General features: G+C 34.3%; 1 protein-coding gene across 3 annotated transcripts in view; it reads right to left on the bottom strand.

Annotated features, from left to right (window-relative positions):
* ASCC3 (activating signal cointegrator 1 complex subunit 3) overlaps positions 1 to 17,843 on the bottom strand; it is a 364,162-nt gene that overhangs the window by 76,749 nt on the left and 269,570 nt on the right. For all 3 annotated transcript variants that reach the window (XM_027057194.2, XM_027057195.2, XM_015072573.3), the window contains exons 35-36: positions 8,790 to 8,901; positions 8,459 to 8,593 (exon numbers count right to left, since the gene is read on the bottom strand). In XM_027057194.2, coding sequence (XP_026912995.1) covers positions 8,459 to 8,593; positions 8,790 to 8,901 — 247 coding nt within the window. The remainder of the gene's footprint in view (positions 1 to 8,458; positions 8,594 to 8,789; positions 8,902 to 17,843) is intronic.

The following is a 17,843-nucleotide window of genomic DNA, read 5'->3' as shown; positions in this document are numbered from 1 at the left end:
CATAAATTCATTTTACACTCATCAGAACATAGTCAGCTTAAAAATCTTTAAGGTAACCTATTCAAGCACAGGAGATATATTTGAGACTGAGCTCTTTTCCCAGGAAAATGTTTCACTTTTCTCTGTGCTGAGGACAGCTTATACATACAGAAAGCTAGGAAGAAACTGAGAAATAATGGAGAAGAGGGAAAGTCTCAAGGGAAAGAGAACAAGAGTAGAAAGATAACTTTTTTCAAGACATTTGCCATCTGTGCCTCTCTAAAAGATGCCAGGCAGCTCCCCAGCCTGAGGGTAAGGGAAGCTCTCCTCACAAACCCTGGAAGATATCCCATTAGGTTTCCCCACCAGGAAGATAAAGAGAAGCAGATGGGATTCTGCAATTGTCAGGAGGTTATTTGGAAATGGAAGGCCGCGAGGTTGGTGGTGTTCACTGTTACTCAGTTAACCTCTCCTTCCTTTCATTCTTCCTTTAATGAACTCTTTAATTTTACATGCTGGGTCCCCTACTAATGCTATTCATATCTGGCTTGGCCTTTTCATTTATTTTGTCTTAAATTTCTCTCTTCTTTAAAAAAATATTTCTTATTCTTCCAATTACATGTTTGAGAAAGATATATCTGCAATTTTCTACTAAAAGATTTGTAGTTGTACCCAAACAGGACAAAATTCAAACATTAAAAATGCTATATTACTAAAAATATTCTATATATAGGCAAAGAATCTGTGTGCTTTTAAAGACAGCAGTACAGAGACCTGCCAAACCTGGAAATTTATTGATATATAAAAATCTTATTGCTCTGGTACTTTTCTAAATTTGGAATGGTTCTATTTTATATTAACACATGAAATCCACACTTTTAGTTAATATCCAAGGCTCTGTGGAAAAAAAAGAATTTCACAACTTTTCAGATTGGATATTTGATATATAATCTCATGTTTCTCTGTAGCCACAAGAACCATAACAACTGAGTGTATCTTTAAAAAAAATTTATTGAAAATTCTAGACACAGAATACATTTGGGGCATATTCTGCTTTCTTTCAAAGCTATTAATACTATGGCAAGCATATTCATAAATCTGTTCAAATAAATTTTCCCTAACTTTGAAATCTTTTCATTTCTATTATGGTTTTAAAATAGGCTACCTCCTGAAAGTCCACTGAACATATCACATCATGACCTTGTTTTTCTACTCTAGACTTGGGCTTTCGGTGCCAACATCATTAAGAGATTCTTTAAATTACTTTTTAAATGTCCTTTTCCCTCTGGATTTTCACTTATATCTAATTAGACTACTTACTCCATGCCATGTAATCCCTGTTGCCAAAACTGCTAAATGCTTCAATAAGTAGGAGGAGGGCATCAATGGAGCAAGACAGATGTAATGTCACTGGTTAACAATAGAAGTGTGAAGCAGCTGCCTTAATTATGAAGCTTATTAATTCATGGTGTTAAAAAAAACTTGGCAAGAGTGTTTACAAAATATCTAAACTTTCCAAACAGCATCATATCGTTTAAAACTTAAAATATGTGTTTTCAATAAGGGATACTGAAATAATTATTTTGTCACAGTAATTAACATCTGCATTTAACACCTATAATTCTAAGTTAAAAGGCCACACATAATTTTAAAAGTAACTCTGCTTCTTAATTGACTTTAAAAGTATATACCCTTATAATTTAATCCTTCAAAATTTAATGCTTCAAAAATTTTTTACACTTGAAATTAAAAACACTGGATGAGGATAAACTATGTCTAGGAGAGGAAGTAAGGTATAGGGAAAGAGTTCTAAAGAGCTACTTTCTATAGAACCTGGAAAAACTGAACCTCATTAAATTTCAATTTCATTATCTGTAAGTTAACATTTACCACAAAGCACTGTTTGATGACTACAAATAATGTATATAAAATGCCTGGCATGTAGTAGGTGCTCAATAAAAGGCAATACTGTTTTTTAATGGGTGTATTGGAAAGACAAAATTTAAATGAATGGTTTACTATTATAGAATAAGACTAGTGAAAAGAAATAGTCTCAGTACAATCTTTGGCCTTACACCTAGAATATTTATCATTTAAAGATAATGACACCTAAAAATGTAACCTTAGAAACATTTTAATTTCTTAGGAAGACAAGGAAGTGGAAACAGAAGTCTCAAAAGAGGTGTTACTAAGAAAAACAACAACAACAACAAAACAACATTAGTGGAAGTGTACTTGCCTCTTCAGTGTTGACTGAAACAAGGGCTTATATATAATGAAGTAATAACCAATAGGAATTAGTATCTGAAAGTTTAGCACACTGCCATGTTTAAAAAAAAAAAACAAACTCCTCATTATATTCTGAGGAAAAAATATATTCCAAGTATCTAGTGGGCCAAGACAGAACTTCTAATTGAAAAAGTTACTGTGTTATTATTGATCTAAAGAGGGCTTCTGTTCTTACAGTTCACGATTGTAATTTCAGTTACACGGATTCAAAGCCTTTGCCTTTCTAAACTGAAATGTCCTAATCACATATCTTCCATCATTTGAGTACTCACTTGGGCCCAAACTTGCTCCATGATGTTTTTGTGATGTGGGACCAGGAAAAATATATATAGCAAATATACAGCATAGGAATGATTAACATGAAGGAATATACTCTATCCTGTTCTGTTTTTAGAGACTCTTGGACGATGAGCAACATTTTGCTCATTCTTAGAGCATCACACTGACCTGATGACCTCAGTGAGTAGCAACACCCAAGTATCTTTCATAGTTTATTACCATGGTCCATAGTTTATGTGTTAATATTCTCTCTCTCTCTCTCTCTCTCTCTCTCACACACACACACACACACATACACGTTTGTCAGTAATGTTCTATCTCCTGCCCTTATAAAGAGCCTCACACATTCTAGGTACAAAATAAAAATTTTTTAAAGAATCAATATATGATCTGTGGATAGAAATATGACTGAGAGAATTTAATATGGACCAATGAGAGAGTAAGATGTTATGGATAAAATAAACAAATTATGCATACTTCATTTTATGCTTAAGATATTTGTTAAGACAATTTTATTTAGCTTGGCTGTTTAATATCTGAAAGAGTTCAGTTTTCATCTTTAAACTCAGAAATTTCCTGTTTCCTCCATTCTTTGGTCAAAAGGGTGAAACTGTCAATATAATACCATTCTGAAAAATACAGGTCTGACCCCAACCATTATATGGATAGAAGAAAAGAACAACAACAACAACAACAACAAAATAGAATTTAGACGACAGGGTATAAATGAACTTTATGGGTTTGTTTTGTTTTGTTTTAATATGAAATTTATTGTCAAATTGGTTTCCAGTTTTGTTTTGTTCTTTACCAAACCTGACAATCTTCTCCTATGAACACTGCAAGAGGGAAGTCTGTAGTGCCGAAAACACTATACGAGGCAGCAGGCCATGAAATGACCTGATTAAATGCTTTCTCTTTTACTTTTGAAAGAAAATACACTTTCTGGTAAATATTATTAAGGCAACAAAATTTATCTCTACTTAAAAAGAAATTCAAAAAAGTTGATAGTGATATAAACAATGACTAGATAAAGAGTAGGAATTGCAATTCACTTAAGGAAAAACAACTATGGCTAACTGTGAGATTCTAAATACATATTTTCTCTAAAGGAAAAAAGGACTAAAACAGTTATCAGTTATCCGTCATGAATACATAAGATCAGGAGATCATCATTTGAAACTATGTTTGATGTTAAGTGAAGAGAAATAATAGATTTATGTATCTTTAAATGCCTGGTGAAAATGAATCAGTGTCTCAACATTCTTTTTTCCTTCTATGGTTGGTTACCTTTTAGTGTTTTTTTTTTTTTTGTCTGTGCCAAGAATAACCAATCACATTGCAACATATTTAGAAAACCTCAAGGAAAATCTTAACACAATTTCTACACTACCATTAATACCAAAGGAAACAAAACAAAAATCAATACATTATGTAACCTACGATATAATGAGAAAACTTCATTCACTGACAAATTGATGAAGTATTAGAGTAAGTTCAAAGTAATACACAAGAGAATAGAAGCTTTTCAGTTATGATCACTGGACTACTAAAATTCTTTTTAACAATAATTAATAAATTAATTTTTAAAAGTTTAAAGATGACTTTAGAAACATCAATGGCTATCTTTGTAAAAGGAGATGCTGGTAGTGAATATCTAATACTGCTTTTTTCAAAAATATAATGTAACATTATTAAGTATTTTAATAACAAAAACAACAATAATGAAAATAGGCCTTTGAAACACTAACAACACTCATATTGCTTTTCTTTGCCCTGTTGTGTTTATCATCCTATTCTCTATAGCTCCTGTCTGGCTGCTTTTTTCTCCTTGTTTCAAAACCACAAGGAGATTAATATGCATTTGGGGAGGTGAGAGTAAAGATAATGAGGCTATGTGAGTCATTTAGGAATCTTTAGTGTGGCAACAAAAACAAACCCCAAAAAACCCACTTTTCAGTGAAAGAACGAATTCTAGAAACTACACTGTAATTACTTCAAATACAATCTTGCTTTACTATTTAATGTTTCTTTGTTAGTTACACGTATGCTCTCCAGTGAATGGAGCGGAATACCTAGACAAGAAATTAACAAAACAGTGGTACCTGCAGATCTTGTCAATGTGAGTCCTATAGTTCTAATTCCTCAGTGTCCTTATTCAAAAAGCAGTCTCACTGAGATACTACAAATTTAGATGCTTTCTAGCACAGGCTGAGTTTGCTAGACTAAACACCACAGGATGAAGAGATTACATTACTGTTGCTGTGGCAATTATTAAGGGGTATACCAAACAATATGTATATAAATATACTGTTGAGTTTGTCTTACATATATTTGCAGATGATTTGTTTTGTTTAGTTATCACAAGAGTTGATTTTATTTTAGTGAAAATAAACCAGGAGATCAGGGTAACAGATTTTAGGCAGTATAATAGTGGAAAGAAAGAAGCTGCTGAAATGGTGTGGACAGACCTCTTATTCTGATCAATGCCATTTCAGAGAAGACTGGAGAGGATAACAGTTTAATTCTTTTCTTACTAGGTATATTTTGGGGTCTCTTTTAGTGGGGTAGAGGGGGATACACAGTATAACAGGCATATGGTTTTCACAAACCTTTATAAACAATGTGCATCCAGTATTTTTTTTTAATTAATTTATTTTGAGAGAGAGCGAGAGGGAACAACTGAGAGAGGGGCAGAGAGAGAGAATCCCAAGCACGATCCAGGCTGAGTTTGCTGCGGGGCTTGATCTCTGGACCGTGAGATTGTGACCTGAACTGAAATCAAGAGTTGGAGGCTTCAATGACTGAGCCACCCAGGTGTCCCCAGTCTTTTTCTTCATGGATTAGAACAAATATTGTTATAATGTCTATACTACCAAAAGCAATCTACATATTTAATGCAGTCCCTATCAGAATGCCACCAGCATCTTTCACAGAGCTAGAACAAACAATCCTAAAGTATGTATGGAACCACAAGACCCTGAATGGCCAAAGCAATCTTGGAAAGGCAAAGCAAAGCTAGAAGCATCACAATTCTGGACCTTGAGCTATATTACAAAGTTGTGGTCACCAAGACAGCATGATGATAACACAAAAAACAGACACATAGATCGATGAAACAGAATAGAAAACCCAGAAATGGACCCACAACTCTATGGTCAACTAATCTTCAACAAATTAGGAAACAATATCCAATGGGAAAAAGTCTCTTCAAAAACTGGTGTTGGGAAAACTGGACAGCAACATGCAGAAGAATGAAACTGGACCACTTTCTTACACCATACACAAAAACAAATTCAGAATGACTGAAAGACCTAAAGGTGTGACAGAAAACAAGCAAAATTCTAGAGGAGAATATAGGCAGCAACCTCTTTGACCTCAGCTGTGGCAACTTTTTACTAGACATGACTCCAGAGACCAGGGAAACAAAAGCAAAATGAACTATTGGGATTTCATCAAGATAAAAAGCTTCTGCAAATCAAAAGAAACAATCAACAGAACTAAAAGGCAGCCTATGGAATGGGAGAAGATATTTGCAAATGATATATCTGATAAAGGGTTACTATGCAAAATGTGCATCCGGAGTTAACATGCACTCCCCACCTCAGTATCTTCCACATCAGTGTGTGTGTGTGTGAGACATGAGAAGCAGCATAGGACAGTGGTTAAGAACCCACACTTGGTTGCTAGACTGCAAACTATTCACTTGCTGTGCAACCAATGGGATATTATCAATCTCAAATTAGTGATTATTGTCAGGATTAAATGTGTTTATCAATGTAAAGTTCCTAGAGTGGTGCTTGGCACATGAAAAGTGCTCAAAGGTGTTAGCTGTTATTACATGTGTTCCCAAAGTAGACATGTACTTTTAAAATATTAGATTAGGGGGGCGCCTGGGTGGCGCAGTCGGTTAAGCGTCCGACTTCAGCCAGGTCACGATCTCGCGGTCCGTGAGTTCGAGCCCCGCGTCAGGCTCTGGGCTGATGGCTCGGAGCCTGGAGCCTGTTTCCGATTCTGTGTCTCCCTCTCTCTCTGCCCCTCCCCCGTTCATGCTCTGTCTCTCTCTGTCCCAAAAATAAATAAACGTTGAAAAAAAAATTAAAAAAAAATATTAGATTAGGTAAATACACCAAGTAGGTAAATATGAAAGGAAAATTATATTCTTAAATCTAACAGATACTAGTTTAAGATGCTTGCCCAAATTAATTAACCATTATTTTACTGTCTTCCACCCAGATAAATCCTATTTTTATGAGTCTCCAATTGGGAAATAATAAAAACCTCATTCTTAGGAATCTAAAAACAATTCTTATTTTTTTTTATTTTTCCTTCAGAAATGAATTTTTGATTTTATAAACTTTTTAAAGTTTGTTTATTTATTTATTTATTTAGAGAAGAGGGAAGGAAGGAGCAGAGGAGGGGCAGAGAGAAGGAGGGAGAGAGAATCTTACACAGGTTCCATGCTGTCAGTGCAGAGCCCAAAGAAGGGTGTGAACTCATGAACTGTGAGATCGTGACTTGCTCCAAGATCAAGAGTCAGATGCTCAACTGACTGAGCCACCTAGGTGTTCCTAAACTTTTTTTTTTTTTTTTGATAGCTGCCTTGTATACTTTAATTCTCTACTCTTTTCTATAGAGCAAACAACAGAAAACTGATGAATACAGGATCCATCCATTTAGTAACAAATTATTTCCTGACTCACTCAATGTATGTGGCCTTATGCTGCACAAAAAATCCACACACTAGTTTCTCAAAGGAAAAACACTGAAAAATTGGAAACTGTGAATGGGATATTGAAGCCTATTGAGAATGACAAGCAATAGAAGAAAAAAGCTAATAAGTGAACTATCTCAGAATCAGTGAATGTATAAGAGAAGGACCTTAGAGACATTATACAGTCGAATGGTTCTTAACTCTTTAAAACAACACCAATGTACTGGAGGGGTAAGATGACATAAGGTATTCTTTGTAGCATATATCTTTTTTTTTTTTAATGTTTATTTATTTCTGAGGGGGGGGAGGGAGGGAGGGAGGGGCAAAGAGAGAGGGAGACACAGAATCAGAAGCAGACTCCAGGCTCTGAGCTGACAGCACAGAGCCTGACATGGGGCTCAAACCCATGAACTGCGAGATCATGACCTGAACTGAAGAAGGATGCTTAACTGACTGAGCCACCCAGGCGCCCCAATTTTGTAACATATATCTTGACTAATGTGCTAACAAAGTTTTGTGTGAAATTATTATATTTAAATTCAACAAAGACAAAAAATGCATATATAGTATGCCAAAAGGAAGATGGAGAAAATACTCCTAATAGTAACTAAGTTCAATATTAAATTTATTTTTCAGCTTCTTGGCCAAAAAGCAAAAATAAGCACAGTATAGTTTTTGTTTTTTACCATGTGATAAATCTAGTTGTATTTTTTTTTGCAAGGAGAAAGGGGAAGGAGTTGAACAGCTTTTCTGACATTAATTCTAAGACAACTTAATCATGTGTTTTTATGTAAAGAAAGCTCAGAAATATCATGAATTCAAGAAGAATGACTCAATAAGCAATAAGAAAAGCTTTCAATTATAATTCAAAGAAGTTATTATATTGAAGGACAGGGTGATCACCTGACTGCTAGCCTAGCATATACCTATTATCCTGACTTACATATTAACAGTGACTCATTCCATTTTCAGAAGTATCCAAGTTTGGAAAATAAATTACATGGGAAACTTGGTCCAAATATGTTGCTCTGTAGCGATCTTGTCTGGTAGAAGAAAAGACTTCATAAATGATTTCTACCAAATTTCTAGAGGCCCTGGATGGCAACCATTTAAGACCCAAATTAAAAGAGAATGTATGAAATAATATACGATACAATCTCTTTGTATTAAAAAGCAATGTAATAATGTCATGAAACTTACACTCAGAATTGAAAGCAGTTCTTCAGTACCACATTCAGGTTTCAAACGCTCTTTGAACATTTTAACTGTTTGGTGCTTCAAGTAGTAGTAAGAGGCAATGCGGCCATATGTCAGAGGTTCAATGCTCCGATTATCCTATTTCAAAAAGAAAGATAAAATGACAAATAAAAAGTACAATAGAAACACATACATTCATAAAACTAATAGTTCTTACTGCAGGTTGCCATTGCTACAATTTTGTTAAAATGTTTAGTTACCATGAGAAGCAAAAGCCCTACTGTTAAAAAGCTGGGCAATCTTTTCATTTAGAATGTATATGACTCAGTCATACCTCTCCAATTTCAATACAGTAGGAAAGTTCCAATTCAACCAGAGACTTCTCAACCAGACTGGACAGAAATTTATTCACAGAATCATGGCTCACATCACTCAAATTGTAGTAGCTAGAAAACAAGCAAGGTCATTATCACTTCAATTTTCCCTCATTTTCTTCTTTTCAGAATTTCAAAGAACAATTACATGCACAGCAAATCAAGGAAGTAAAAGAACTGCAACAGCCAGTTTCATCTTACAGGTCAAAATTCCCACACTAAGATTGGTTGACTCCGATGAACAATGGTAATAACTATGGAAGATAAGCAGATAAAATTCAGCATCACATTAAACAGACACTAACTTTCTAGAAACAGAAGCAAATCATATATAAATATATAACCCCCTTTTATATATAAAAACCCATCCTCAGTAACTTTATAAAACTCAAAGCACTATTGATTTGAGTAGCAGATGAATTCTTTTAGGAAATTTAGTCATTGATTGTTCTTCAAATGCCTAATGACTACATGTCACCCTAAATATGGGGAAAGACATCATCAAGCTAACAAGAAAGCATTTGAACTAAGCTTCTATAGACAAAAGCCACACAGGTTCAGCTCTGTGTATTTTCTAAGTAAAAAGCCTAAGGACATGCAATTCATCTGAATGCTCTTCCTTCTAATTCCAAAGGTTCTTGGCAAATCCCTAAGATTACTAGGAATCTGTGCCTGGGAACAGATCCAAAGGGTGACAGAATGCCCCTACATCATAGCAGATCTCTAATTCTTGGTGGGTGAATCCTGCACCCCAGTCAGCATAGAGAATTATATCTCCTCTCTCCATCCAAATCAAGTAACAGGCGTGTAAAGCGGCCTCAGAACAGACTTTCATCTGTACAGACTGAAGCCCAGAACAAGGGTTGTACACCTGCACAGGACTAGAAAGGGGATAGTCATAGTCTGGAAAGAAAGTGTTAACAATCTCAAATGGGAGAGGCCTGACGGAAACCACAAGTGATCAATATGGTGATTTTTTTTTTTTTTTCTTTCTTCAAAGGGAAAGATTTGAGGTCAGTATACAGCAAAAATTCATTTAAAAATACACAAAGCAGGACTTAAATGATGGCAGCATATACTTTCAGCAGAAAGAGAAGATTAAACAAAAAGCTAGGTACACCAATATGAGAGTCTCCACTAAGTAAGGATTAATAATAGACTCTTTATTTAGGAAACTCTGTAAATCATAATTAATTGCTGAAGATTTTAATTTCCACAAATGAGAAATAGTTACTTTCAATCTTAGTCTGCAGAGAAATTACTGCCTTTCCTGGAAAAGTTGATGTCATAGACCAAAATAAAGCAATATTTATCAATGAACAGATAAGTATTGAAACTATTGTTAATTTAAACAAAATGTACAAAGTTTTTTTTTAATGTTCAGTTACTCATTTTGAGAGAGACAGCAAGATCATGCTGTCTACATGAGTTTTTATGCAATTAAAATTACAGAAGGAAGGCTTTATGAAAACAGTATTACCATGAAAAACAAAAGTTAAAATACCATTTTTGTCTAAAAATTTCCTAGGCCATTTGAAAATGTAAAGTCTCATATTCCCCTACAAATATTAACTAATGACAACTTTATCATTTTTATGCTTTAACAAATTTAGTATGTTTACAAATAATATTTAAAATCATCTTTGAAAAAGACTTTCCTTCAAAAATTATAAATTCTTTTTAACAGTATTTATTTTGGTCACTGTTTTATTTAGTTACAGGGTATATTTTGATGGGCTAATATCCTTTCTAATGTTTTTCTAAGTCTACTGGGAAATTTTTAAGACTGATTTGAAGCTTCTATCCAGATAAAGAACAGTCAGGGTAAACATTTCTTAAACATTTAAAATAAGTTGCAAAAAAGAAAAAAAAAAACCTAAAATCATGTCTCTAAGACTACAACAAATTATTTGATGATCATATTATTAACAATCTTATTTGATAAAAATTAACACAATTTTTAGAATAACTTTAAAAACTTCCATTGATATTTTCTCTTAATATGGTTGTTCTTTTCTAATGTGCTCACCAACATCTCATATTGACTTGCCTAAGAAATGCAAAACTTCAACTTAAGTAATTGAATTGACATTTAATTTACTCAATATCAACACTTTTATCCTTATGATTTCTGAGGATAATCTGGAATTTAAAAAAAAATCCTAAATTTTTTTTTCAGGTATTCTGGCATATGTAAATGATAACTTTTTAAAATTTATTTTTAGAAAGTGATAACTATTTAAAAAATAGAAAGTGCTGGTTAAAATACTACACTCAAGAGTAGGAAATTCTCAATCATTAAAAAGTTGTCTTCTGGGGTGCCCGGGTGGCTCAGTCGGTTAAAAGTCCAACTTTGGCCCAGGTCACCATCTCACGGTTCGTGGGTTTGAGCCCCGCAGTGGGCTCTGTGCTGACAGCTCAGAGCCTGGAGCCTGTTTCAGACTATGTGTCTCCCTCTCTTTCTGCCCTTCCCCTGCTTGTGTTCTCTTTCTCAAAAATAAATAAACATTTAAAAAAAAATTAAAAGTTGTCTTCTAAACACCCAACACAAATACTAAAATGCATATTTTTGTTGTGATATAACTTTACTAATTAAACTATTATTCTTTGCTAACAATTGATCTAAGGTTACTTAAACCACTTAAAAATCCTTATAAAAGTAAGATTTGCTACATCTCAATTAGATATATAATTTAACAAGACACTGTAAAATGAACAAAATGTAAATGAAATTATTGTTTAGGTCACATAAAATTTTAGGAGATAATATATTCTGACACTTTCCTGGGAATAAAGAATGGAGTTTATATTTACATGATCTTCATTAGCATTATAGGGCCTTTGCTTCTATAGCATGAACTTTTTAGTCACTGGGTAATTTCTAGCCTAAATAATTATAAGTATTTAGTTTAAAACATTATATATCATTAATTTCAATAATCTCTTTACTAACTTGAAAAGCAAGCAACAGCTAAGTTAAAGGTCTGTTTTCATGTTGCACTCTCCGCAGTACAAAATTTATAATTTACTGGTTACTAAAACAGAAATATTACACAACTGTTTAATTATAGATAAAGGATACAATGTAGTTTCATGCTCTCTGCATTGGATCATGAAGTCATTATCTTCTCTCTGCCATAAACAGACAGCCTACCTTTTTGTCAGCATGCTATTTCATTTATTTCACAGAGAAACCCAGTTTCACAATAATTGACTTGTCAGAAGCTCTAATTTATGAGGCTGAGCTCTGTAAGATTTCTCTATATTGGACTCAACCTGCACACAAGCAGGGTTGAATATTTACAATGCTGTTAACAGGTGCTGAGTTGTTTAATGATTCTAATAGCCAGAAGCGTACTGAGAAAGCCAGCGGGATCACAATTACAGGCTGTTTGAACACAACAATTACTAGTCCCCTGGGAGGTGTGAAAGTCAAAGGCAGTTGGATACTGACAGCATCTAGCACATGGGCTAGACAAGCTAACTTCTATTAGCAGTCCATTGGGAAAAAGTCATAACAAACCTCTCCCTCTCATAAAAATTTACAAAGTTCATTAAATTTAAACAATCCCAAAGTAAAACAACTTAAAAAAATTAGCTTTAAGAGCTCTTGTCAAAGGACAAACAGGAATACCACACATGAAACCTCAAGTTCTGTTTTTCCAACCTCAGGAAGGATAAAATTTTGCCAGTTGAGAATGAAAGAGATTTTATTGTAATCTAAAACATAGATAAAGTTACACCAAACAGTCTGGATTTAATGTGAATAGTGGCAGCCATTTCCTGTTTAGTTATTGTAAACCTGGCCAGAGATCTTGCTGGGAAATTTTTCATCAGTATTGAAATGCTGCTGCTATAACTGTCAGTACTGGGAAGTCATTTGTTATGGCACCATGTTTTTTTATGTTCAGATTATGCAGCAGTAATAATGACACAAATAATGAAAGTGGTTGCAGGGACAGCTGAAACTACCACAACATTTTTTGCCCCAGAAATATTTAAAAGCTTCCTCAGGGGAAAACAGAGAGTGAAATTGAAGATACAAATTGAATCCAGAACTCAATTTGGAATATATTATATTTCATGATGCACCAGTACATGTGTTTATGTACATTTGAAGTAACTAATGTAATTGTGTCTACATATATATTTATACATGTAAATGTATCTTCATATGCATGTGCATGTGTTTGCATACATATGCATATCTCACACACACACACACACTATAAACATACAGAGAACAATCCAGGAACAGTGGCAGAATCTTTGTCAATATAAGTTCCACTTTTGGTGGTGGTGTGGTGGGGGTTCTTTATAGTTGTATGATTAAATGAAGCGGGTTGGGGAATTGGGTCGTATTTATTATCTATGTATGACTGTATTTTGAAAGCACTCTTTGTCTTGTCTATTTTAAATAAACCTTATTATCTTTTTTAACATACACATGTATATGTGTATGTATATATATATATATATATATATATATATATATATATATATATATGCAGTCCTCTCCCACTAAACCAAAAGTAAAATCTCAATTTATGACAGTTAACATATTAAGATATATTAAAACTACATATAATATAAGCACTTCATTTGAGACAATGATTTTAGCCTTCTTAAAACTTTTAACAGATTGGGGCACTTGGGTGGCTCAGTTGGTTGAGTGTCTGACTCCTGGTTTCAGCTCAGGTCATGATCTCAGTTTCGTGAGTATGAGCCCCATGTCAGGCTCTGCGCTGGCAGGAGGGAGCCTGCTTGGGATTCTCTCTCATTCTCTCTCATTCTCTCTCATTCTCTCTCATTCTCTCTCTCTCTCTCTCTCTCTCTCTCTCTCTCTCTCTCTCCGTGCCTTTCCCCTACTTGCACTGTCTCTGTCTCTCTCAAAATAATAAACTTAAAAAAAAAACAACCTTTAACATCTAAAAATAAGTACGAAAAATTTACCAATTTCCAGAACTCTTGTGCCTTTCTTTGCTTCCAGATCACAGAAAAGGGGAGTTTAACACAGACAATAATAAAAAGATACAATCAAGGACCAATCACAAAGAAAATTGTAGAACCTCACTATAGCAGACTAAATAAAATACATGTCATTAAAATTGATTTAGGCACATGTTTCCATTTTTATCCAGATGTAAAGGTATAGATATTAAAATGGACAATTTTTTTTTTTGGTATCAAATGAACAAAAGAGTTATACATCCAAAATTTGTGTAGTATGGTTTCTATAAAGAACACATTTTCCAGCGTAACACTGGAAAGAGAAGTGGAGAAGGGGTATGGATATTTGGGTTCTGGACCTGGTAATGAGCCTGGTAATGGAGATTGTAGCCCCTGGAGCCAGAGTGCCTGAATTCCAGCGCTGCCTCTGCCACTCAGGAGCTGTGTACTTAGGGACAAGTTGCTCAATCTACCTGTGCTTCAGCTTCTTCATCTATAAAATGGGGATCATGACTAAATGAGTTAGGCTCTCAAAACAACGTCTCAAATACAGTAGATAATAAATAATAATAGTGTATACTTGTGTTTGTCACTATTAATTTTGATTTTTACTTTTATAAATTCCTTTCTCATATTTGTGTTTTATTAATGTTCATCTAGTTCCTAGAGATTGTAGAGGCTGCTTTTAGGTAACCAATTTGAACAATGGGAACCCGAGTAAGGTAGAAGGGCCCACATTGGCCTCAGCCTCCTGGCTGAATATAAACAGGCCCATTAGGCAACTCACCTCAGATTATCTTAAGCTATAGCTGACCAGTGGGTTACTTACAGCAGGACACAGATACCAAAAAAGGAAAATTCCATACATTTTCATACCTCCTCACCTTCTCCCTTTAACTACAGCCCCCTACCATTGCCTCATGGCAGTCTCTCCCTTGCTGTCCTGCCCACTCTTTCCTTAATGGTGTGCTCAATAAACTTCTATCTCCGTTGTTCTGACTTGGGTGAATTATTTCACCACCCGGGCTTCCAGCTCCTACCCAATCAAGTTGACCCACATTTGGTGGCCCCCATATGATTGGGAGGCACCACATTTGAAAGCCCACGTGGGGAGCTTTTATGCCCTCCCCCCCACAGAGATGAATGCTTAGTTTGTTTCCAAGCATTCATGCTATATTGTAGATACTCTAAAGATATGAATATTCCTTGGTATTGTGCTTTGACTAAAATTCATTGACTTTGTTATATAATACTTTTATTTTTATATATCTCTAGTCTATAACTTTAAGCAAACTTTTCACCTTTCACTAGAATAAGAGTAATTAAATCCCAAGCAGATAGACTGTTTTTGCCATCCTTTTTCTTGTTTATTTCTAATATTATTATATTATGCACTGGGAATGTAGCCTTATGATCTGTTTTGAAATATACTGAGTTGTTCTTTGTGGTCTAGTACACAGTATATTTTTATAAATAAATTTTGATGAGTGTTTGTGAGTAGGCATATTCCTTTTGGGGGAAGAAATATAAATATAAATATAAATATAAATATAAATATAAATATAAATATAAATATAAATATAAATATAAATATAAATATAAATATAAATATATTTATATTAGGGTGATTTTCAAGAGAGATGTGTTACTCTCTCAACATGATTATAATTTAGTTAACATCTTGAACTTCTATCAGTTTTTGCTTTCTCTATTTTGATGCTATGTTTTTAGCTACCTAAAATTTTGTAAACTATTATAACTATTTAGTGATTGTGCTTGTTATCAATATGAACCATTCTTCTTTGTCCTTCTTTGCCTTGAATTTCATTTTGTCTGATTTTAATTCTACAACTGTTGCTTTCTCTTTGTTATTGTCCTTCATATCTTCTTTCCATCCTCAACTTTCAACTTTCTATATCATTTTGATTTCATGTTTCCTATAAATCATGTTTAGTTGGATTTAAAATAATTGAATCTGAGAATTTCTTTCAACAGGTAAGTTTAAATTATTTTTAACACTTATGATTATAATTGATTGGACTTATGATATGAATAGATCCTGTCAGTCCTCTCTACTCAAAACCCCACAATGGTTCTTACATCATCAGTAATGAAATTCAAAGTCCTTACCACGGTCTCTAAGGTCTCACATGACTGGTATTGCTACCAACCCCCTACATCCCTTAGTTATATGAATTCTTTATATATATTTTGGACATTAAACCCTTTTCAGATATATGATTTGCAAACATTTTCTCCTCTTTGGTAGGTTGCCTTTTCATTTTGCTGATGATTTCCTTTGCTATGTAGAAGCATTTTAGTTTGATGTAGTCTTACATGTTTATTTTATTGCCTTTGCTTTCGGTGTTCAATCCAAAAAATCATCACCAAGACCATTGTCAAGGCTATGTCATCTAGTGGTTTTATAGTTTCAGGTCCTCCCTTTGAGTCTTTCAACAATTTTGAGTTGATTTTTGTGCATGGTGAAATATATGGGTTCAGTTTCATTTTGCATGTGAATATCCAGCATTCCCAGTATCATTTATTAAAGAGATTATTCTTTCTCCATCACATACTCTTAGCTCCTTTGTAGTAAATTAATTGACCATATTATTGGCTTCTGTGTTCTGTATCACTGATCTGTGTAGTAAATTAATTGACCATATTATTGGGCTCTGTGTTCTGTATCACTGACATTATACCAATGTCATACCGTTTTGATTACTACAACTTTGTAATATAGTTTGTAATATAGTTTGAAATCAAAAATTGTGATGCCTTCAGCTTTGTTCTTTCTCAAGTTTGCTTTTGGTATTGGAGGTCTTTTGTGGATTGCTTGTTATATTTTAGTGAAAAATATCATCATAAGCCTTCAAAAAAATTTATTGCTGTATCAGTTTTGGACTGATTAATTCACACAGCAACAGCTTGGGCACAGGTTTCTACTTCAGCATAATAATGATAGCTTTAGTCTTAACCTAGCCAGGTATCTCAAAATATGTTCAGGTGACTACTAAAAGAACTAGCCACTTTGATATGGATAGTCAAGAGTGTATAAACCACCACCTCCTGAAAATTAATTTAAGTGCATTTATCAATACATGCATCAACTTTTAAGACTGTTAGATCTTTTAAGACTGTTAGATAGCTATAAGGTCTAGAGAGCGTACTGCAGACAGGGAGAAGAGTGACAACAAAAGTATGAAAGTGAGAGGAACTTCTTACCTAGAGGTGGTATGGATTAATGTCTCCTTTCATGGTGTTGGTGGTGTAGGAGGGGATACCCAGCTCTTCTTGGGGGCATCAAAGGGGCAGGAAAAACAGCTGCCACAACAACCAAGTGCCCTAAGCCAATATGTCAAGATGATACATCTTTTGACTCCCAGTCCCAGAATTTCCCTCTAGCAAAGATGGCTGTCAGGTAAAGTAGGTCAAGCACTGTGAACTATGGAATACTCACTATTTACATGGACTATAATCATATGAGCAGGAGATATCCTAACTGTCAATACCTAAGAAGTCCCTGGGCTCAGAGGCTCAATATAATTTCTTTAAGTTATAACCAAAGTATATTCCCTCAAGATTTCGTCTTTGTCCACTGTGCTAACCTCTCCCAAGCTTCTTGTTCTGTCCCTAATTAATACTGTTTATTATGGTTGCATGTGGATTTTTCTTACCACATTAATATTAAATAGAAGGTAGTTTATAATGAGAGCAACAAGGAATGATGCCTATTCCAGTTTCCTCTAGGTAGGTCCTCTATTCTCACTGCTATCTCACTCATCCCTCTAAAAAGTAGAGTGGAGTCACAAAACTTATGTTAAGTTCTAGCTTTCTGACAAAGTAGTTCTGGGATCCAGAGCAAGTCACTTCAAGTTTCCAAAGTCCCCTTCTTTAATATCAAGCAAGAAAGTAGGACCAGAGTGCATATAAAGTGCATCCCAGTATACCCTTCTACAATTCTAATCCTGTGATCTAATAGCTTCCGTAAAGCTGCAGTGCTTTACGAGGTAGCGATTACCTCGTTAATCTTGCAATCATGTCCCAAATGATATTTTGTATCT

The sequence above is a fragment of the Acinonyx jubatus genome, chromosome B2, assembly GCF_027475565.1.
Source record: "Acinonyx jubatus isolate Ajub_Pintada_27869175 chromosome B2, VMU_Ajub_asm_v1.0, whole genome shotgun sequence".
NCBI lineage: Eukaryota > Metazoa > Chordata > Mammalia > Carnivora > Felidae > Acinonyx > Acinonyx jubatus.
Note: the sequence above shows the minus strand (reverse complement) of the source record. Positions and strands in the feature narration are given on the sequence as shown.